The sequence below is a fragment of the Pelobates fuscus genome, chromosome 3 (genome assembly GCF_036172605.1).
Source record: "Pelobates fuscus isolate aPelFus1 chromosome 3, aPelFus1.pri, whole genome shotgun sequence".
NCBI lineage: Eukaryota > Metazoa > Chordata > Amphibia > Anura > Pelobatidae > Pelobates > Pelobates fuscus.
Genome location: NC_086319.1, coordinates 263,572,469 through 263,594,918, shown reverse-complemented (window position 1 = coordinate 263,594,918; position 22,450 = coordinate 263,572,469). Strand labels below are relative to the sequence as shown.

The following is a 22,450-nucleotide window of genomic DNA, read 5'->3' as shown; positions in this document are numbered from 1 at the left end:
GTTTTATTTAGGCACACACTAGGGGACTGTAGTTTGTTCTGGTGCCTCTAACCTGGTAGTAAATCCATATCAAATAATGGGAAGAGATCTGTATCAAAAATAGATGAGGAAACTGACTGGGCCTGGACACACAGTGCAAACAGGGAACAGAATGGAAAACACTTGAGACACAAAAGGAAATAACAAGTATGGGGTGAGAACCACTGTCTCAGTATAACCGCTGGCATGGAGATATAAATAAACCTGTTAGGGAGGCAAGCGCTGAAAATGGTAATCATCAGTGGATAATACAAATATAATAAAACAAAAGTCACGAATCTGGTTAGAAAATATAGTCAACCCCAATCCTTCTGTTGACTAACAAGTCAGTACTAAAAACAAATAGTCATAAAAGTTAGGAGAACTTGGGGTATGAAGAATAGCACACAGCATTTAACAATGTGTATGTGCAGATCAGAGCTTTGATGACATTGTACCCAACACAACCATAAATGCAAAAGTCCCTATGTGTATGTCTGTGCACATGTAAATTCTAAGAGCACGATACAGTTACCAGTGATGTGACCACTGTCAGAGAGCTGGAAATGGCGGGGTTAGGTTTTGTAATGGAAGAGAAAGGTGTAGAGGTTGTTTGGCATGTGCTTGGAGGCATTTAAAAATATATTTAGCGTATGCTATAGGAAGAGAGAGGGTGTGGTTCTTTAGATGATGTGCATATTAGAATATGCTAGTGTGTATGTTTTTCTGCATAAACAATTTTGATAATAGCTTGATAGAATTTCCTGAAAGAAAAGATAATTATTTTTGTTAAATTATTTTAATTGTATACTAGTATCTCCAGGAGGATCAAACACTCAGAGGGACCATTCTAACATTCTACACACACAAAATGACGCTGACTTAAAAGAGGTGAGTAACACTGAATCTCATTCTGTTATTATGTCTCCCTAACTATTTAATAGTCCTTACTCATTCCTAGCAGTCTCTCTTCAGTGAGGGTTGGCTTCGCATACCTACTACATTGAGATCAAGTGGTGGCTGTTGAAGTTTTAAGACTGTAGGTGCCAGACTCCTTCCCCAGAATTTTACTCATCCCTATACGGTACACTTACATTTGGCAGGGGCTCCCTGCGCTGCTTCCAAGATGTATTTTTGCTTTTCTCTCCCGTGGGCACTGTAACCCCACCCCCTGGTGCTATGAGTCAATGATAGCCCCTGAATAGAGAGGCCAATGATAGCCCCTGGTGCTATGAGTCAATGATAGCCACTGAATAGAGAGGCCAATTGGATGCCTCCACGCATGAGCAGCTGGCTCTGCTGCTCATGGCAACTCAATGGAAATTCCTTCTTAAAGGACACTAGGCATGTGCAAAACCTACTGAATCAGGGCAGATTTCAAACCAGCCCTGTTTTTGGCATGCCTAGACGCTCTCAAGTAAGCTTCTCCAAATAGCTACTAATGAGGGGGTTGGGGCCATGTAGAACTAAAACCTATTGCAGAATTTAAGAGACACTAATGTTTTCCCATATATTTTTTGCTTACACCCCTCTCCCCCAGGAATAGAATATTAACGTTTCTAAACAAATGCAAATAATTCTCCCCTCCGCAAACAGACACCTAAAAACTGGTGGGGCGCTGCCCCCAAGAGCCCCTATGGACTAGCACCCACTGCTGGGATCCACATTCTAGTCTGACTGGTAGGCTAAGGCTGCTATTATAATGATCATCCAGCAGGTGGCCACATAGCTTAACTTTCACCTTTTCAGGGGATCCAAAAAACTCACCCTGTGATCTATTCAAACTTTTTTTTACTCAACTGCAGAATCACACTTTCCAAGATCATAAAAACAGCAAAACTAAAGGGAATTAAATATATATATAATATATTTCCTGATGAGTCATTGAGCTTGTAAAATGTAAGGACAATCTAATACATTAAATGCACTGACTATGCCCTTTCAGTAAAAACATTTAATGTTAGAATGTAGTTTACGTTGTGCTGATGAGCCCCAAAGGATGGACCTGCAAAAATCATGGTTGGTCATTCGTTTACTGTGTAGAATAATTTGAAACTATGTTTAACAATAAGCAAGATGAGGCATGCTCCAGTGACATGCCCCAAACCCAAGGTACACCCAGGTATTTCTTATAAAGAGCTATGTAGCTGTCTAATCTGTAACACTCCAAATCCTTACTGCTAGAGGCTGTTTTTGACACTGTTTTAATTCAGGCCTTAGTGAAAAGAACTGTCCTCTCTAGTGTCTGTGGACTTGCTATTGTTCAGCCTTTAAACTGTCTCTCTGTGCTGATGTCTCATATTCACTGATGTGTCTTGGTTTCTCCTTTAGATTGCAAAAGCTGTGGTAAAGTTTAATTTTGTGGCTCAATCATCAAAGTGAGTATTCAGCACATTCCCTTCTATTATTACATATTGTAAACATAATTGTAATTACTGGCATGATTACTTTAATGAAAATGGAACTGTAACTAAATAATTACAGCAGAATGACTAATCCACAACAGATTGCACTTTCTATGGTTAAGACTATGGGGCCTAAAATTATTCCAAGCTCTCTGGAAAGTACTACCTTAAAGGGACACAATAGGCACCCAGACCACTTCAGCTCATTGAAGTGGTCTGGGTACAGTGTTCCTATTGCACTTAGTGCAGCTCTAAGGCTGCCTCCTATTGTTCCTATTGCACTTAGTGCAGCTCTAAGGCTGCCTCCCAGACAGCCACCGGAGGGGCTTCCTGCATCGTAAAGGACCTTTGGTCTGGTATCTGACGCCGGACGTCCCCACGCTCTGCAGGAGGACATCCAGCATCAGATTTTTCCCCATAGGAAAGCATTGAATCAGTTCCTTTCTATGGGGAGATCTAAGGTGCATGTGGCATTTCACGTGCATGCACATAACCACCAGCACTCTGTAGTGGTTATGGTGCCATGAGTTGCCTGACGCAACATCACCCCTACCTATTGAAAGTAGCTAAACTGTTTTATAATATCTTGACGTTTGACTTCTTACCTAGGGGCTAGTGGATGCCAATCCCAGTCTCCACTACATCTGACAGAGAGCCAGGAGCTTCCAATACTTCTCCTAAGATAAGCCCACTGACGGTGTAAAATATTGCATTTTCAGAGAAAGCAATATTTGCATGTGACCACAAACAAACTTCTAATGAGACCCGCTAGAGGTGCTTTCTTATTGAAAGGTGTTTTAATTACCTTTACTCCAGCACCATGTAGGTCTTCTCGTGGCTGCCCTGCATCTGCTCCGCCTCCTTGGCTGAGATCATCAAATTTGGTGGTTTGAGCCAACCCAATGCTTTCCTATTGGAACAAACGCAGTGCTGCTCCAATTAGCTTCTCCACTTAGATGCTCCAATCAGCATCTCCACTTAGACAGGGAACATTCAACGCCTCCATGGAGAGTGTGGAGACTGTGAAAATCAGCACTGACCCAGAAAGTGGCTGTCTGAGTTACTTTCACTAGAGGCAATACTAGGCACCAATGTACACACTGCCTTTTCTCTGGTGTCTATAGCCTGCAGGGACAGGCTATAGACACCAGAGCAACTACATTAAGCTGTAGTTGTTTTGGTGACAATAGTGTACCTTTAAATGTAAATATATAGATATTTTTAATGTTGGTGTTCCTTCAAAGCTAAGTTTTACCTAAAGAGCTTGCAATAATTTTATGTATTCAAAAACACAATAATCCCTAAACCCACACAAGCAGGACAAAGACAGAGGCTCCTGAAGGGGCCTTGATCCACCGTACGCCCCAACGAACAGCGTACCCCTTCCCTCCCCCCCCGCCCCACAGCCTCGCCCCCGCCCTCCTGTTCCCCCCAGCCTCCATCCCTCCAATGACAGGGAGACCGGAGGAAGACAGCGAACACTTCACATAAAACCCCTAAAAACCACAAGCCAGACAATATGAAGAATCCACACAGACACCAAACCAAAAAGTAATACTACACCACTAAACTGGTATTATGATTTGTAAGTAAAGCACTGTGACCACCTTAAGCACACGACCCGGCACTAGGGCCTACCTACGATACTCCCCATGGTCACAAGAAGAACCTGACCGGGCACTGCAACCCGCGACCAAAAGAGAACCTGAGATGGGATGGCTCATGGGACGGGTCGACATTAGTCGCAACTGACAGACACAAACCTACACGACTGTAAAACCCACTACGACACAACTCCGACTGATACACGGCATTGCCCATAGCACATAGCCGACAGCACAAAAGTCCGAACTGCTCTACGCAGAAAAACGATTGTATGTACCCAATGTGAATCGGTTGGAAAGTGTCTCGAATTGCGTATTGCACTCTCACAGTTTAATGTATAATATTTTATTGTGTTGTATTGTTGTGTTCTTTTTACTTTATGAATGGGCAAGAAATGCCCTCCACAGTTAAAAACGACACAGGACGGCAAAATACCAATGTCATATAATCTGAAAAAACACCTATCAATTGTTACATACCAAGCAAAACTTACTGGTAATCGGCCCCTGCGTGAGCCGCTGTATATCGCTATGCCGCATTCAGTGTCGACTCAAAAATAAAGAAATTAAAAAAAAAAACAAAAAAAAAAACAATAATCCCTCTTTTTACATGTTTATATGGCTGCCAGGGACAACTGCCCATTTTTCCCTGTGGTTTTGACAGCCCTGGTACACTTGTCTACTTCTACGATACAGAAATCTGAATCTGCTCAAGTAATATAAGGCAAAACAGTCCATTTGCAGGATATCACGTTTTGCTCAAATTAGTGATAAATATCCTGTCTCAAAAAGCAATGGGATTTATTTCATTGGATCATTATGTGTATGCAATTTTATTTCTATTCTACAACATGTATGTATCTTTTTCTAAAATATACTGAACTTATACTTAAAGGTATGTACAAAATACAGGGGCATTTATATACATTATATATATATTATTCATATTACTATGCCATCGCCATCTGGCAGTAGATTCTACATATTGTATGTCTTCAGATGGAAAAAAATGCTTTGCAAAGTCTCCTTTCCTCTAATTTTAATGGAAGCCCCAATTTCTCCTTTATGTTTACAATGTATTGTGTGTATCTCCATGATACACTCCCTACTTTATCCCATGACATTTCCCTTGCTTATCTTATAATGCTACAATGCAAATTCTCCCCTAGGCTTGTGTTTCATGATTTGTATAAAGGGCTGATCCACTCTACTTAGATGTTGGACACAGCGAATATCGTATTCATGACGTTTATCAAAATAGCTTTATTAGTCACTGTGATAATATGTGGGCAAGTTACCAGCAGCTAACCCTAAATAAAGTTTAAGAGATCCTCCTTAATGTAGGCATTAAAAGCAGACTGGTTGCCTGCCAGACATCCATATAAGGCATGGGACGAGAGTGGCATTCTGACTGATTGGTCTCCCTTTACCCATGGTCTTAGTACCCCGCTAATGAGGCTCCACAGATAATTATGTTATATCCATGTACCATAATTATCCTGTCCTGTACAGCTCTATGGGCTTTCCATAATAAATCAGAATTGTGCTCTACTCACAATATGCCTGTCTCGTCTGGTTCATTCGAGATCTACAAGAGCAATTCACTGTAGCATCATATGTTATGTTAAAAGCTAAATTACACTAGAGCTGATTACTGTATGTTGAGCTGTTTAAGAGTCACTGCTAAAGACGGAGACATGAGCAATCTGTGATCAGCATCCTGGTGCCTCGTCGCATTTAATTTAAAAAATTCAAAGAAAAATTCACAAGTAAAATTGCATAGCATCTCATGACATTAGCCGTATCCTGGAGGCCTTCACATAAATAATTTGAAGAAATAATATAACGCAGATCTTCATGTTTCATGCTTAAATGGCACTTCACTTAAATAGTATGATTAATAGGTTATTCTAAATATTCTTCGAAAACATTGCATTCCGCATCCAAGTGGGTATAGGCCCTTTTACGCTCTATTACCGGACAAAGGGCTGATGCTATGACTACATTAGTAATGTGTTGTCCATGTCTGCTGATAAACTCCCCAGCTTCACTGCGTTACTGTTAAAAGTTGTTTATTTGTTTATGTAGTCTGTAGTCAGATCCACAGTAGCGATGGTTCATTACATTGGAGCCTTTTTAAGTATAGAGGTTTCAACCAGTGTTAATTTTGTTGACTAACAATTTTAGTCAATTAAACTTTTTGAGATTTAGTCGATATGACTTTTTAATGGAGTTTGCCATGAGTTTTTGGAGGGGCCTGCTTGCCAGCCTTCTGCCCTGCAACTATGGCCCCTGGGGTGTATTGCCATTTAAAAAGTCTATTTGGGCTTATTGGATTTGAAAACATTTTTTCTGCCCCTTTAAATCATGGGAAAATGTGCCTCTTCTCCTCCTCCTTTTTCCTGTCCTATTGTTTCTCCAGCAGGGCGTTGTCCCAGGGACACTGCCAGACCAGTTTAAACTGGCTGCTTTGTCAATCTTCTATCTCCCATCAGCCCTTGCTATTTTCTGACCTTACCCTACTATAGTGCACTTTTAACATTGAAAATAGACCGGCCGTACAGCCAAAATCTGTGGAACTATTTTGGGCATGAAAGCCATGCTTGCGGTCGGTCAAAAGAGACAACTTTAACCACATGGCGATCCAACTGTATCTGTCAGATCTGAGCGCTGTTTGGACATATTGAGCGTTTAGATCCAAGCTATCTGGGGATATGTTAGACATATAGGTTAAACATTGTATTATATGAGTTATGTATTTTTATGTGGTTTTTGTAACAGTTTTTGGAGTTAGAGATATTTCCTGTACCTGGAGAAAATTGGCTTACCACAGCCACTTAAGCCAATTATCTCCAGGATAGAGGAGAAGATAGACCGGCCGCACAGCCTAAATCTGTGGAACTATTTTGGGCATGAAAGCCACGCTTGCGGTCGGTTAAATGTGACTTCCATAAAACTTTTGAACCCCTGCTCTGATCTAGGGGATTTTTGGATATGTTGTTCACCCAGATCAGGGCTATCCATGTAGGATTTGTGGGGATATGTTGCTGTTTTGGGGTGTTTCTGGACTTTGGGTAAAACTGGATATTTTCTGCCTGTGGTAATTGAGTTTGTCCATTGTGTTTGGTAATTGTATCACAGGCAGAGGGGAGGGTTTGTGTACATTAGCTGGGAGTGTCTAACTGTACAATACTGTGTTGATTGGCTGTTGTGACTTTGTGTCCTGTGCTCCACGTGGGTGGTAACCTTGTGGGGAAAACTGTATATAAGAAATGCCTTTGTGCTCATTAAACCAGTTCTACTTCACCCTCAATTTAGAGTCCTGTCTCTTATTGGGGGAAACAGCTACAAGGGATTGCTATGCTCTTCATACTCCCTTGGATAATCACTAAGCTCTTTTAAGAGCTTGTTCCTGCTTCACTCTCTGGGGAAAGAGAGAGGTTCACCCACTGGAACCTGGAGCCTTGTCATAGGTCCAAAGTGGGTAGGAGACGCCGAGACCCCAACCAAGCTGCGGCGGTTCGTGGGGTCTGTAGTGGTTATGGTCTCTGGCGGAGTGCTTGGAGACCTCAGGAAGCGCTAGGAGCATCCTTCAACAGAGATACTCAGTCGGGGTGCCAGGTGATCCGTTACAGTCGACTAAAACTAAAAGGGCCTTTTTGTTCATAACTAAAACTGTATTGAAATTTGCAGACAAAATTAACACTGCACAGAGGGGTTGTGGAAGGGAAAAAGAGACAGACCAGGGCCTGGGAGAGAGACACCTATGGGGGCTGGGAAGACACAAAGAGAAACATAGGGGCTGGGGAAGGACTAAAGAGACTGCTAGAGGCTTTAACTAAACCCATTAGATTTTAGTCATGTTGCATAAAATCTACTAGGTATTTAGTAGACTAAAACCAGATTAAAACCAAAACAATTCCGATGACTAAAATACGACTACAACTAAAATGGCTTTTTAGTTAAAAGACTATGACTAGGGGGCGGAGCCTGAACGCCAGGGAGAACAGTCGCAAGAGCAAGTCGCTCCGAGCACCACACGGAGGAAAAACAATTGCAATACCCCCCCCTAACTCCCAAAACGAAGTGTATCCTAACACTACATGGAGCGAACGGGAAAAAAAACGACACCAAACAAGCCTACCTCTGGGCTCACGATCGGGGAGATGTGGAGTCAAGGCGCTAGCGGAACCAAAATGGCGGCACTGCATGGCGGCTGCTCAGACTTCCATGGTAAAAACCTTTACAAGACACACCCTCTCCACTGACCAGCAAACATCGTTAAGATAACCAACACGAACCCCACTACCCACCCAAATCACCCAACCGGGACCCGGGGGAGACCCCGGGAGGACAGCAAGAACCCCCCCGAAAACCTCATCCCCCCAATCCACCACACCCACTATAAACAATTAACAGCACCAAACCACCTCATACCCCCCCAATGGCACACAAACCCCGCCAACTATGCCACAACCATAAACTAACAAACTAGCCAAGCCAACCGCACACCTGAAATGGGGCACAACACCCCAACCTGACCCATTCACCAGGAGGGAAACCCATCCTACCACGCTCACAATACCTAACAGAGCCACAAGACCTCCACCAAACACGGTCCACAAACAGAAGGCATAACCAAAAGACACAACCCCATTTGCCCTGATGCCACAACCCAACCTAACCAAACTGCTACATTACTACTGTTATTAACATCCCACTAACCCAAATGTTTTTTCTTCCTTCTGTACAACTGTTTTCTTGTACCTTGAAAATGAAAAATAAAGAATCTTTAAAAAAAAAAAAAAAAAAAAAAGACTGACTAAAACTAAACTGAAATTTGACGCCAAAATTAACACTGATTTCAACCATGTGCTACAACTAGCAATATGTGACAGTGAAACACACTGCCATCTCTTGCATATTGAATGTATGTGATGTAAAGGAAGAATCATTTGTTCCTGGTTCGTAGGAACTTTTATCAACGGTTAAACCACAGTTGGCCAAATAACAAAAAAATAAAAATCACCCAAATGAATTACACGTTTTGGACTGGAAAGTCCTTCGTCATAAACACTTTTTCATACCATATATTTTCCACTGACCTATTAACTTTTCCTGTTGCAGAGAGCTTTCACTGCAGCGAGGGAGCACTGTCAGTATCCTGAAAAGAATGGACAAGAACTGGCTTCTGGGAGCGCTGAATGGTCAAAGGGGCCGGTTTCCTGTAAAATACGTTGAGGTCTGTCATATTGCATAATCGCCAATATTTTTCAAACACTGTTTCAAAAGCAACATCTTCCTCCTTTCAGCTACTCCAAAAATATTTAGTAGAAACACTGGAGTATATATCAGGGATATAACCTTGGCACACATCAGGGACTGCCCCTTGTATATAAAAAGAGATCAAAAAAGTGATTATTTTTTTCATTGTTAATTCTGCCAGTTTTCACAGAAGTTTCCTTTTCAGAAGACTGCCAAATGTATAATTATACAAAACATAAAAAAGAAAAGAGACTCACCAATATTAGGGGGCAAAGGGGGGCAAAGACAAATAAGGTGCTATATACTGTATATCCATAGAGGATAACTGCAATCCAGCAAGTGATAAACATGCCTAGTTTAAACAGATTTATTGGAAACACACCAGCAACGTTTCAGCCCACTGGCAGGCTTTTCTCAAGGCTTTTTTCAAATAAATCTGTTGTAAAGGGGACACATTGTTCTTCACTTGCTGTATTACAGTTCGCAAAATTACTAGTGGCAAAAAAAATCCACCAATTTTCTGTTGGAAAAAGTGGCTGAAATATTCATAAATCCATTGTGGCAATGTATAATATAAATCCATTGTGGCAGTGTATAATATAATATAAGGGAATACAATGGAACATATTCAAAAATGAAAGGGTGCAGATTAAAAAAAAAAATGCTGCATGAATTCACCAAAAATTAGACAGAAAATTGTCAGCAACAATTTAATAAACCTCCTTTTTAGTCTATATGTTGTTTCCCTGGTAACCAGATCAGAGCTGACAGACAGACCTGTAATATTATGCTGGGATATTTATTAATTGCTATGCTAGAACTGAAAGAGACAGGGGTGTACATTTTAACTCCATGTCATGATAGCCCTATTTCCTAACTAATTATAGCCTTAATTTAATATTTTTGGATAAGCTAAATGATTTCTCCAAACTTTTTTTTTTTTATCTTGTTTTCATAATGTCCTATCAGACATTATTCTTTACTTCCCTTTAAAATATGCTTAATTTACCTAAATCCAACACTGGGTGAAATGCTCGGCGCTGCTTGGCATCCTGACATCACAGCAGCCGCGTCAAGATCACATCAAAGGCTTCTCATAGAGAAGCATTTGATTGAACCATTCTACCTGCTCAGAGCACATGCGAGCGCTCTGAGCCAGCAAGAGGAGCGGGAGGGGGATGAAGAGAAGGAGGACAGGAGGAAAGAATAATTACTAAATGGGATATGGAGAGGGGAGGGCTGCATAAATCATGGGAGGGAGGGGAGCCTTTATTGGCTGTGCCTGTAAGGGAGAAGCAGTGAATATCTGTTGCCCGCATGCAGTGTGCACAGAATTGACATTATGCAGTCCGGAACAGAGTTCTAAAGCTAAAACAGGAACTGCACTCATCCACGAGACTTGGATGCAACCGAACCAGGAACCAGCACCAAGTCCCTTGATACAGTTTGCAAGAGAGAAAAAGATTCAGGCACTCCAAGATATCAAAAAGGCAAATTTATTGGAACCCAAATGTTCAGCTGGACATTTGGGTTCCAATAAATTTGCCTTTTTGATATCTTGGAGTGCCAAAACAGAGTTCCAGGCTGCCCAAGTCACCTGTACCAAGGGTGTAACTAGCCCCCTGGCACACAATTATCAATAGCTCTGGCTGTGCAGTGTTACAAGCAAACCACTGCACATCCAGACCTACCACCATAATCACTACAAAAGGCAGAGGGTGTCATGGTTGTTGGACTAACTCTTTAAATAATTATTGTGACTCAGCATTTAAGCAAAGGATCGTTTTCCACTAAGGAATGAAACATTTGATTTTCAATTCCATTCACTCCATCCACCATGAACCAACATCAGTGCTGTACTCTCATGCATGCTCAAAAATACAACTCTTCTGTCAGAGCAGCTTTAAGCTAAAGTTGTTTTAGTGCTTAAAGTACAATCATTATTTTAGGACTATAGGCTCTCTTCTTGCAATTTGTATACTATCAGCAGCATTTGGTTGCATGATTGAGTTTTACTCTGTTATGGACACAGTGGCTGTCAGGACAATAGCCACTAGAACTTGTTGATCCCTTTAATGTAAACATTGCAGTTTTAAAAAGAATGGTAATATTTAACATTAATTGCTTGAACTGCACCCATACCACTTCACTGGTTACAAAATCCCTAAACAGAACAAAAACATTATGAGTTCTGGAAATAGCATAGGTGGCTATAATAATCAAGTCAAGGAAGGGACAAAGTGAAAAGACAAACTTTATGTGCTACCCAATTGACAGACATGCAGAAATCTGCTATTAAATACATACAGTTCTTTCATTGCATGTAAACATACATATATATATATATATATATATATAACATTTTCTGCAGCTTAAAATATGACTGTTTGTTTCTGCAGTTTCTACCCCCAGGTCATTCGGCACCTAAACCCACCTGCCAACTATCAGCAGTCTCTCTGTATGATTTCAAAGCAGATTCTGAGGCAGAATTGTCTCTCCGTAAGGTGAGGAGATACTGGTGTCATTATAAGTGTCTACTATTTATTGTAATATTACATCTCGGTGCTGTGAATTATTTTGCTTACTGGTAATGAATGCGCCATGCATTATAATCAATGCAGTGTGCTGCAGTGGTTATGGTGCCATGAGTGCCCTGGTCCCCCCCCCCCACCACCACCACCTCATATTGTATGTAGTCAAAGATTTTTGAAATGGTTTGATTTCTCACCTTGCCAGGCACAGCTCCCTACCTCCTCTACTTCCGACAGAGATCTGGAAGCTCTCCCGAAGTAGTTAACTGACTGAAAAAAATCAACTGCACTACCAGGCTTAACTCTGATAGACACCTTCCACCTCTCTGTCTGAAGTAATGGAGGCAGGGAAAAGAACCTTCCAGACACCAGAAAATAAGTCAGACTACTCTATAATGGTTTGACTACTTACAATGGAGTGGAGCCAGGGCACTCCTGACAAAAAAAACAAAAACTACAGTACCTTGTAGTGGTTAGGGTGCTAGGAGGGCCTATTGTGGCACCACCATCCTTTGTGTGGATTACTAAGCGTAGGTGTTCCCAGGATAATGTAGCGGTACTTACCCTTTCCAGGGGCCAGCCGGGGTCCTCTGTTCGAGCCGCGCGCGGTCCTGCTGCTGCACAAGCCGTGCGCTGCTCATCCGAAGGCAGAAACAGGAAGGTGGGCAGTGACCGCAAGAAGCGGTTACGTGTCCCGCCTGACTCTAAAAGCGCGCCGCGGGTCTCGGGCGCGCTCTTAAAGGGACAGTGGGAGCCTAAATTGGAAAAGGCCTCCCATTGGTCCCTGTCATGCCACACTCCCCATACACTTACCTTTTGGGGGCGTGGAGATGACAGGGACCAATCAAAATAGTTGTTTAGCTATTTAAACTCACCTTTTTCACTTGGTTCCTTGCCCTATCGTGGTTCTGTTTCAGTTCCCTTTAGCGCTTGTTGTGTTCAGTTGTGTTACTTCGTACTTGACCTTGGCTTTGTTTTCTGACTCCTTTATCTCTTTATCCTTGTCTGTTTTGTTTTGTTTGCTGGCTTGCTGTTTACTGTGTACCAGACCCCGGCTAGTCCTAGTTTTCGTTGTCGCTTTGTGCCCTTTGACCTTGGATCGTTCCTGACTCTGTATTTCTCCTATATACGTCGAGTCCAGCCACTCTAAGGTCCGGTAGACGTATCTTTCCTCTGTGTTGTGTTGTCTTCTGTTTAGCTGAATCCTGCGTGTTGGGGTATATGTTCGTTACAGATAACCAGTAAACATGGAATAACTGAAGCATGTGTTCTAACCTCCTCAATCTACGTTTTATGAGCTAAAATCCCTAAATTGGTACCTTAACCTAATGTGTGTTTCATGTGATTATTACAGGATTAATTATTAACATACAGTTAATTTTCAAAATTTAAGAGACTCTAGATACATTAATTATTACATTGTAAATTAAGCTGAAATGCCAAGAGAATGGAGGAATTGATTGACTGGTTAATGCAGTGGTAATGTTACTGCCTTAGATCCGGGAATCCCAGGTTCAAATCACAGGCAGACCACCTCACCTGACACCTTAACGATATATACTCCACCCACGTTAATAATATGAGAGTTACACAAACCAACTCCAACGTCCTGCCTGGACGACTCTTGAATTAACATGGTCCGCGTGAAATGCTAGGGAACCAGGGAAATCTGACGGGGCTACTGGAACAAACCATTCATGGACACGAAGAACCAAGACCTGTGTGACTACTACAGCAGCAGACCTAGCAGACCCATGGAGGAATAAGAGACCTTCATCTACACTAACATTAAAACAGCTAGTAACACAACATTTGTCAAGAGGAAGTTAGTGTCACAACTAGAATTAGATGGACTACATAAAACATCATAAGTGAGGAGGAAGAAATGCCCAACCTGAAACAACAGATATAAGGAAGATGACTACCAGACAAAAATACCCAAGATCACTGACAAACTGCAATCAGACAGTATGCTAGCTGGTTAATGGGGTGCTGTCAACTATCCCAACCAATACAGCATTAGTGATTCTTCAAATTCTTGAATTCAATGCGGATAGAGAAAAAACACCCACTGTCAGACATAAAGGCTGGAAACCTAGTTTAAGGCAATATGTAAGGTGGAAAGATCAAGGATAGTTCATGTTTACTCTGTACAAGAATATGGCTATACCAGAGGTCCTGGAAACAGCTAAGCAAAGGCTGACAGCTTGAGAAGGTACACCAATGAAGCAGAGGCTAAGATAACAAAAGAACCATCCTTGGGCATAGGAGACAGAAACCAGTCACCATCACATTGGGAGAAATGACCAGGTAAAGAATTAGTCAGCCCCATGAGCCATGATTTACATTTACTGGATAAAGAAAATAACAACACTGTATGAACGCTAGCTACTAGCAACAGGCTCCCACACTGACTGGCTAACACAAGGCAGAACAATACTGGTTATGAAGGACCCTCACAAGGGAACAGCACCAACTACCAACCTATCCTGTCAGGCATCATAATCTGCAAGATCGATGGGCATATGAGTCGATACATGAGCAATACTCAAAAGAGGATTGGAAACAACACTATAGGATCAACACACTGCTGGTAGACCAAGCAGTCACAAGGGATTCTAAAACCAGACAGCCTGGATTAACTATATGAAAGTCTATGACATAATACCACACACAAATACTGGAATACTTAGCAAGACACTAAGAGCCTTCATCTCGATGGGCAAGTAGAAAACAACTCTAGCAGCTCTATGCAGTGGATAGTATCTACCAAAAGTAGAAACTTGCAGGACGTTAAGGATCTATTGCTAATGTCTTGGTGTTAGATACCACAAACATATTCAGAGGTCTTGTGGAGTCCATGCCTCGACGCATCAGAGCTGTTTTTGCAGCACAAGGGGGTCCACACAATATCAGACTGGTGGTTTTAATGTTCTGGTTGATCAGTGTACACTCTACTGTAGTCTGCATACATGTCTGTCACTAGGTTGATGTATATCTGAGTCTGTCAATTGGTCAATTAATATCTTGCAGAGTGTGTCTACAAGAGTCTATCAGTGGTCATTATATAAATGTCTGTAACAGGGTTTGTGCATATTTAGTTGTGTCACAAGGTCAGTGTTTATGATTCGTAGTGTTTGTTCTTATTTGTAAAATGTGTATCACAGACTAAATGTATCTCATCTTGTATGATACTGGGTAAGTATGTATTGCTGTTATCACACTGTGCATCATGGTGTCGGTCTGTCTATAACATGTTTTAGGAACATAGAAATATCAGTTATTATAGTTCCCTCTACTGGATACATTTACAAGACTTACCATTATTTAAAGCGGCACTGTCATAATTTGCAAAGACACCCAACGGTGACATGAAAAATGGGGGTCACTTCAGCACCAGGCGCCAATGTCCTATGGATCCTGCAATACCATGGTATCCTCCATAAATAAAGCCAATTTCCTGCAGCTGTCACTGGTGACAACTGGCAGGATTGACACTTCTAGACTGAGATAGAGGCTGAGATATACTAAGACTAGTCCCTACTTTGTATTAGTATATCTCTTGACTGGGTTGGAATTTCAGTGAAATTCCAACACAGTCAATATGAGTATTTCAGAAAGACTCCGTCTTTATGAAAAACGTATTTTTTCATGGGATGGGGTGACAGAGCCTCTTCAATAGATTCTATTAATTTTAAAATATACTTTCATGTTGAATATTATGCAGTAAATGGTTGGAAAGTTAACTATAATATGCTAATTAATAAATCCTAAAATCTGGAAAATTTGCATGTTACCACCTAACCATCAAAATAATATAGAGGCCTCTTTATTAGGATGGAGGCTCTGTCTCAGGGATTGTGTATCCATAACTATGTGTCTCAGTCAATCAGTTTGTGTTCATGTCATAGAATCCATGTTTCTTTGTCTCAGGGTCAGCGTGTCATTATTACTCGAAGGGTTGGTGGCAATTGGTTTGAGGGTCATGTTGAAGGTTCTGGACGTCTTGGACTTTTTCCTGCAAATTATGTTCAGGTCACCAGGGAACCTGTACAGCAACAGAAGGGTATCCGAAAAACAAGTGGAATACCAAAATTAAACTCAGTAGAGAAGGTCAGTAGTAACACCTTCCTCTCCCACATTACTGCATGTTACTTCAGAACTTTGTCATTGCTTCCAGTCCCTCTGCTAACACAGCAGCATCTAGATTTCAGGCGAAGTTAGCACCACGTGACTAACACTACTGTAATACCTAACCTAACCAGGCATATCGTTTTCCTTGAATCTGACACACAAATAATTCTACCTCTGTTCATATAACCTCTGGCATTGGTATCCCAAAGCTCCATAGAACTCTTCAGTATGAAAAGAACAAAACTTGGCCAGTCAGGTTAATAAAAAAACCTTTATTACCAAAACTGTATTAGTTACCAATACATTTCGGACAAATTGCTCCCCCGTAGTTTGTAGACAGAGGTTTTCCAAAGGGGTACTCACACTGGTATGGAGTAATGGCACCTTCTCCAAAAGCACAAAATATAACATAGGACACGTTGGAACCAAACAAAACACTTTAAATGACTAATACTTTGCAAACAGTGCCATAGCAAATCAAATTAAACACGTATGCCCACTATACTAAGCTCAGTGATACTTCTGTTACTTACGGTAAATTAGGGTGTTTTGTAAACCTTATCTGTCAACACGCTGCTTTAAAGAATGAAAGAGAAAATCTCCAGTTTAGCTACTTCCTTGGTTGCTTGGCATTTTTAGCTTTAATTCACTCTAAATTAATATTTGTTTTATAAACTCAGAAGAATTTTAGAATGTTCCCTTCACTATACAGTCCACTGTTACAAAACTTAGCATTACTCTCACACGCATACTTAGTAAAAAGACAGTGTTACGGTTCATAGTCCAATAAACTCCTTTTCCCAACCAACATCCATCGCCTTCTATTCAAATGCAGAGCTTACACACTTACATAACTTTTCTTTTGGTAGGTTCCACACAAAGGAAGTACTTCAACCAGAAAGATGCCAGGACCCACCAAAATACATGATGTGCCTGGGACCCTGTGAGTATTATACAGCAGCCAACTTATTCATTTCATTTAATGGGGTGGCATTAGGTAAAATCTTGTCGTTCTGCTTAAACTTGTAATAAGAAATATCAGATATTAGGTTAACAGTGTAAATCAATTATATGTACTGTACGTTTTGGTTTTGTTTACCAAAATAGACAGTACCCCCTTTTAAGAATATTTATCCGTTATTAGGGAGAGCATATTTAATGATCATATTTTCTGAATTTGTGATGCCTGTCACTAGGTACCGTGTGGTGTTTGATTTCTCTCCCAATAACTCTGATGAGCTGCACTTGATAGCAGGAGACATAGTGACAGTGACCCAGCACTGCGACGATGGGTGGTATGTAGGTAAGTGACCTACAAGTAAGGTTATAATATATAGATGGAAGGAGTGCAATTATAGCAGGGTAACTTGTTTTTCTCTGTATCTCACAGGTGTCTGCTGGAGGACTGAAGAATTTGGAACCTTTCCTGGGAATTTTGTGGTCCCTCATCCTGTGACATAAGAACCCACTATCCTAAATCCAGTCACATTGGCCATTTAATGGAAGGTCAAATATGGACCTTTTATAGATTATATTTTTCCAGTGGGAGGCAACAATTTACAGTTAAAACTCAGTACTGTTCTATGCATGAAAACAAAAAAGTAAAATGTCATCAACCTTAACAGACATTACAATATTTAAAATTACAGTCTTCCCTCCATGCTCTCCAAAAATATGTTCCTCTTTGTGCTTTTTTCATAATGCAGTCCCTGGGCACTTTATATACTGAGCAGTTTTAAGCAGCTGACTGCAGTATAGATAAAACAGGAAAGGAAAATGGCATACAAACACAGAGTGATAATCCTGCAAAACACTCATGCCCTGGATTTGAGACTGCATATCAGATTCCCAATATCCCATGCATATTTGCAAAGTTATACCAAGGTTTATGTATGAATGTGACAAAGCACTTTTTCAGTATGTAAGTAATTTAACTTTCATTTTCTTTAAAGTAATACTAAAGCATTAGGAATACAAACCTTTATTTCTAATGCTTTGATGTCCATGTCCCTAGTTATACATGTCCCCTCCCCCTTTTCTTATAATAATTAATAAAATAAAGTGTTTTACTTATCTCGGTGGCTCCCTTACTGCTCCTCACATCTCCTCCTCCAGGATGGTCTGATCCAATGCACCTTAAACAACGTACACACATCCAAGCTTCCCCACAGGAAAGCATGTAATCAAAGCTTTTCTATGGGGACTTCCATGTCACATGACCGGATTTTATTGGTCAATGCCGCGAAAGCGTCTTGAGGCTGTCACTACAGGTGGACTTCACTAAAAAACGACAATGATTTACATTGCAGGGATAAAATGACAGGTTCCCTGCACTTAGGCCACTTCATAGAGATGAAATGACCTTAGTGGTCCTTTAAATGAGACCAGGAGAGGCCTATATCCTTCTACACAGAACCCATTCTGTCACAATGATTCTACACCAGGTTACTTCTCCCTTCACTTGCTACATATTTCTTTTTTTCTTCTGTTTGATATCTATGTATCTTTTCCTGTATTTACCCCACTTTTATGTATTTACTATTATCTCTTTATCTTCAGCTCCCTTTTTTTCTAAATGATTCCCTTCTATCTCTCCCCCAAATCACTCTACTTCTCTCACCTTATCTCAGTGCCTGCTGCTGTATCAGTGATTTAATTTTCATTGTTATTATTGTCCCTCCAACCTTTTCCTTTACCTGAGGTTTGATGTATTTGTAGGATTCATTCACTAAATATTGAATTGTTTTTCATTAATAACTGTATTGGATCATTTTGCACCATAACAGCAGTTTCAGGAAAATGCCTACTTTACCCTGGATTTCCCAATTAGTTTTTTCAGTTAATCAAAATGCGCAGTTTATGAAATAGATCCTCATGTTCTTATGTACGATATACTCTCCCCCTTCCCCTCTACTCTATGCCCTCCCCTAGGTGTGGTGTCCCTGATCTCTCTTATGTAATTGCCAAGACTCTACCTGAAATTGTGCCCATTGCCTGAGGCCAAGTTGCAGGAAGAGGTGCTAATAATCTAGATGTCTGCCTACATTCCACATCCTCACAGAATGAATGAAATAGCCGCTCCCAGATATGTGGACAGGGCAGTGACCAATTCTGCAACAAACTGCATTAACCTGTGATTTTACATTAATCCTTTGAATGCATGATGCTCTGTAGAGACTGTAATATGGGGTTGTCCAAATGTCCCCAAGACTGCCTGGAAAAAAACACCAATGTAGGTTCTATTGATTTATTCAAAATCCCTGTATATAAAATATTACCCTCACTCACAAACGACTGTGCAACTCCAGTATAAATGCATGTACACATATCTGTATAGGAGTCTGCACATACATAGAGATATGTAGATATATGTGTGTTTTAACGCAGTGCCTTTTAAAGCAATTCTCACGGATCCCATAAGAGACCAACATTTTATCAATAGCAATGCAAGTCTGTTGAGCATTCCTGGGAGCACTTAAATAGTTAAGACTATCCCGACGTGAAAGCTGTGCTTACTGAACTAGCATGACGTTCTGGTCTGTTAGTGCGTCTGAGGAACTTGTTGAGTTACAGAGTGTATATCTGAATGTAAATTGCCTAAATATATTCAACTGATCTTTGACATGTCACTTAAATCTAATAAATTGGCATACACGTATATACTGGGATTTTTCTATAGCCTGTATGTTTTCTGTCTCTGACCACATTGTGGCAGTAAGCATTATTGCATTGTTGAAGAGATGTCGTTAAACAAGAGTGTATAGCCAGTGGTTACATAGTTACATAGTTAGATAGCTGAAAAGAGACTTGCGTCCATCAAGTTCAGCCTTCCTCACACCTGTTTTTTGCTGTTGATCCAAAAGGCAAAAAAAAAAAACCCCAGTTTGAAGCACAATTTTGCAACAAGCTAGGACAAAAAATTCCTTCTTGACCCCAGAATGGCAGTCAGATTTATCCTTGAATCAAGCAGTTATTACCCTACATTGAAAGATTATATCCTTGAATATTCTGTCTTTGCAAGTATGCATCTAGTAGCTGTTTGAACATCTGTATGGACTCTGATAAAACCACTTCTTCAGGCAGAGAATTCCACATCCTGATTGTTCTTACAGTAAAAAAACCTTTCCTTTGCCTTAGACGAAATCTTCTTTCTTCCAGTCTAAACGCATGGCCTCGTGTCCTATGTAAAGTCCGGTTTGTGAATAGATTTCCACACAATGGTTTGTATTGGCCCCGAATATATTTGTATAATGTTATCATATCCCCTCTCAGGCGACGTTTTTCTAAACTAAATAGGTTTAAATTTGTTAACCTTTCTTCATAGCTGATATGTTCCATTCCTTTTATTAATTTTGTAGCCCGCCTCTGCACTTTTTCTAGTGCCATGATATCCTTCTTTAGAACAGGTGCCCAAAATTGCACAGCATATTCAATATGTGGTCTTACCAGTGATTTATAGAGAGGCAAAATGATATTCTCGTCCCGAGAATGAATGCCCTTTTTCATGCATGACAATACCTTACTGGCCTTGGCCACTGCTGATTGACATTGCACATTGTTGCATAGTTTGTTGTCTATAACAATTCCCAAGTCCTTTTCGTGTGTTGTTATCTCTAATTCACTTCCATTAAGGGTATACGTTGCTTGTGTATTCTTTACGCCGAAGTGCATAACTTTGCATTTTTCAACATTAAATTTCATCTGCCATTTGAGTGCCCAGTCCTCCAGTCTATCTAAATCCTTCTGCAGCAAAGTAATATCTTGCTCACATTGTATTATTTTACAAAGTTTTGTGTCATCTGCAAACACTGAAACATGACTTTCAATGCGGTCTTCAAGATCATTTATAAAAATGTTAAATAGAAGGGGTCCCAGAACAGACCCCTGAGGGACACCACTTGTCACCTCTGTCCAGCTTGAAAATTTACCATTAACGACAACTCTTTGTATTCTGTTTTTAAGCCAATGTTCTACCCAAGAACAAGCATTTTCATCGAGACCGATTTCCTTGAGTTTGAACACTAATCTTTTGTGGTTCTGAGATTTAAAACCTAAACAAGGCCAAATTATAAGGGATATAGGTGGGGAAAATGGGGTTTAGAAAGCTCTAAAATCACAAGGGAAGGATTGACAGAGAAAAAAAAAAGTTTGAGGGATTAACTGAATGTGAGTTTTGACATTGGAGCAGAATCAATCTGCAAGACAGCTAATAGAAGTCATGTATGGTGGAAAAAATAAAAATTCACAAAACCAATTAAGTCAACCCATAACCTATATTAAATCACAGGCTTTATTCCTGATTTTGGTTATTGCGAAGGGCAGCAATGTGTCTATGTCTTCTTAAATGTTCCACTACATGAGTCTCTACTACCACTGCAAGAAAGCTATTTCATGCATCTATATCTCATAGTGCAAAATATTTTCTAACCTTACCTATAGATCTTACCTACCATGTCAGGTTATATTCTTTTGTTCCAGCTACTTTCTTGTCACAGACATTACGCCTCCTCTGTTTTGTTAATTCCCATTATTTATTCATAACTTTCCATGATGTCACCCCTCTCCGTCTTTGCTCCAGGCTAGACATATGCAGACTTTCATAGTTTTATTGTTTATATCATCACAGAAACTTTGCACCATTCTAGTAGTCATTATTTATATAGTCTCTAGTGTAATTATGTCTGCCTAAAGATGACATCCAAAGAACATGTGGCCAGAATGAATTTAGCTATTAATTTGTCATGAGATGGGTACCCCTCCACCAGTCTTGACAGAAAGAAGGTCCATGGAGACAAGTCCACCGGTTTATGTAGGATATTACTTAACCCTTTAAGGACCAAGTTTCACTTTTTGTTTTGCACTTAAGGACCCAAGCAGTGGTCAGGTTGTACTCAATGGAGTATAATCCAAGCAATTTCTAGTTACCAGTGGGGAACCTCAGGGAACTGATGTTGGACCCATTCTCTTTAATATTTTTATTAGTGATATTGCAGAAGGTCTTGATGGTAAGGTGCTTAAAGATACTAAAATTTGCAACAGGGTTGATGTAGCAGGAGGGATAAGCCAAATGGCAAATGATTTAGGTAAACTAGAAAAATGGTCAGAGTTGTGGCAACCGACATTTAATGTGGATAAGTGCAAGATAATGCATCTTGGGCGTAAAAACCCAAGGGCAGAGTATAGAATTGTTGATACACTAATAACCTCAACATCTGAGGAAAGATATTTAGGAGCAATAATTTCAGGTAACTTAAAGGTAGGCAGATAATGTATTACAGCAGCAGGAAATGCTAGCAGAATGTTTGGTTGTATAGGGAGAGGTATTACCAGTAGAAAGAGGGACGTGCTCATGCCATTGTACAGAGCACTGGTGAGACCTCACTTGGAGTATTGTACGCACTAACGGAGACCGTATCTTCAGAAGGATATTGATACTCTGGAGAGAGAGTTCAGAGAAGGGCTACTAAACTGGTACATGGATTGCAAGGTAAAA

At 40.5% G+C, this 22,450-nt stretch overlaps 1 protein-coding gene across 1 annotated transcript in view; it reads left to right on the top strand.

Annotated features, from left to right (window-relative positions):
• The window catches only part of SORBS3 (sorbin and SH3 domain containing 3), a 78,949-nt gene extending 60,490 nt beyond the window's left edge, over window positions 1-18,459 (top strand). Inside the window, exons 9-16 of the mRNA XM_063448468.1 lie at window positions 833-909; window positions 2,350-2,396; window positions 9,155-9,269; window positions 11,692-11,796; window positions 15,757-15,936; window positions 16,827-16,900; window positions 17,154-17,260; window positions 17,348-18,459. Coding sequence (XP_063304538.1) covers window positions 833-909; window positions 2,350-2,396; window positions 9,155-9,269; window positions 11,692-11,796; window positions 15,757-15,936; window positions 16,827-16,900; window positions 17,154-17,260; window positions 17,348-17,418 — 776 coding nt within the window. The 3' untranslated portion in view covers window positions 17,419-18,459. The remainder of the gene's footprint in view (window positions 1-832; window positions 910-2,349; window positions 2,397-9,154; window positions 9,270-11,691; window positions 11,797-15,756; window positions 15,937-16,826; window positions 16,901-17,153; window positions 17,261-17,347) is intronic.
• The last annotated feature ends 3,991 nt before the right edge of the window (window positions 18,460-22,450 follow it).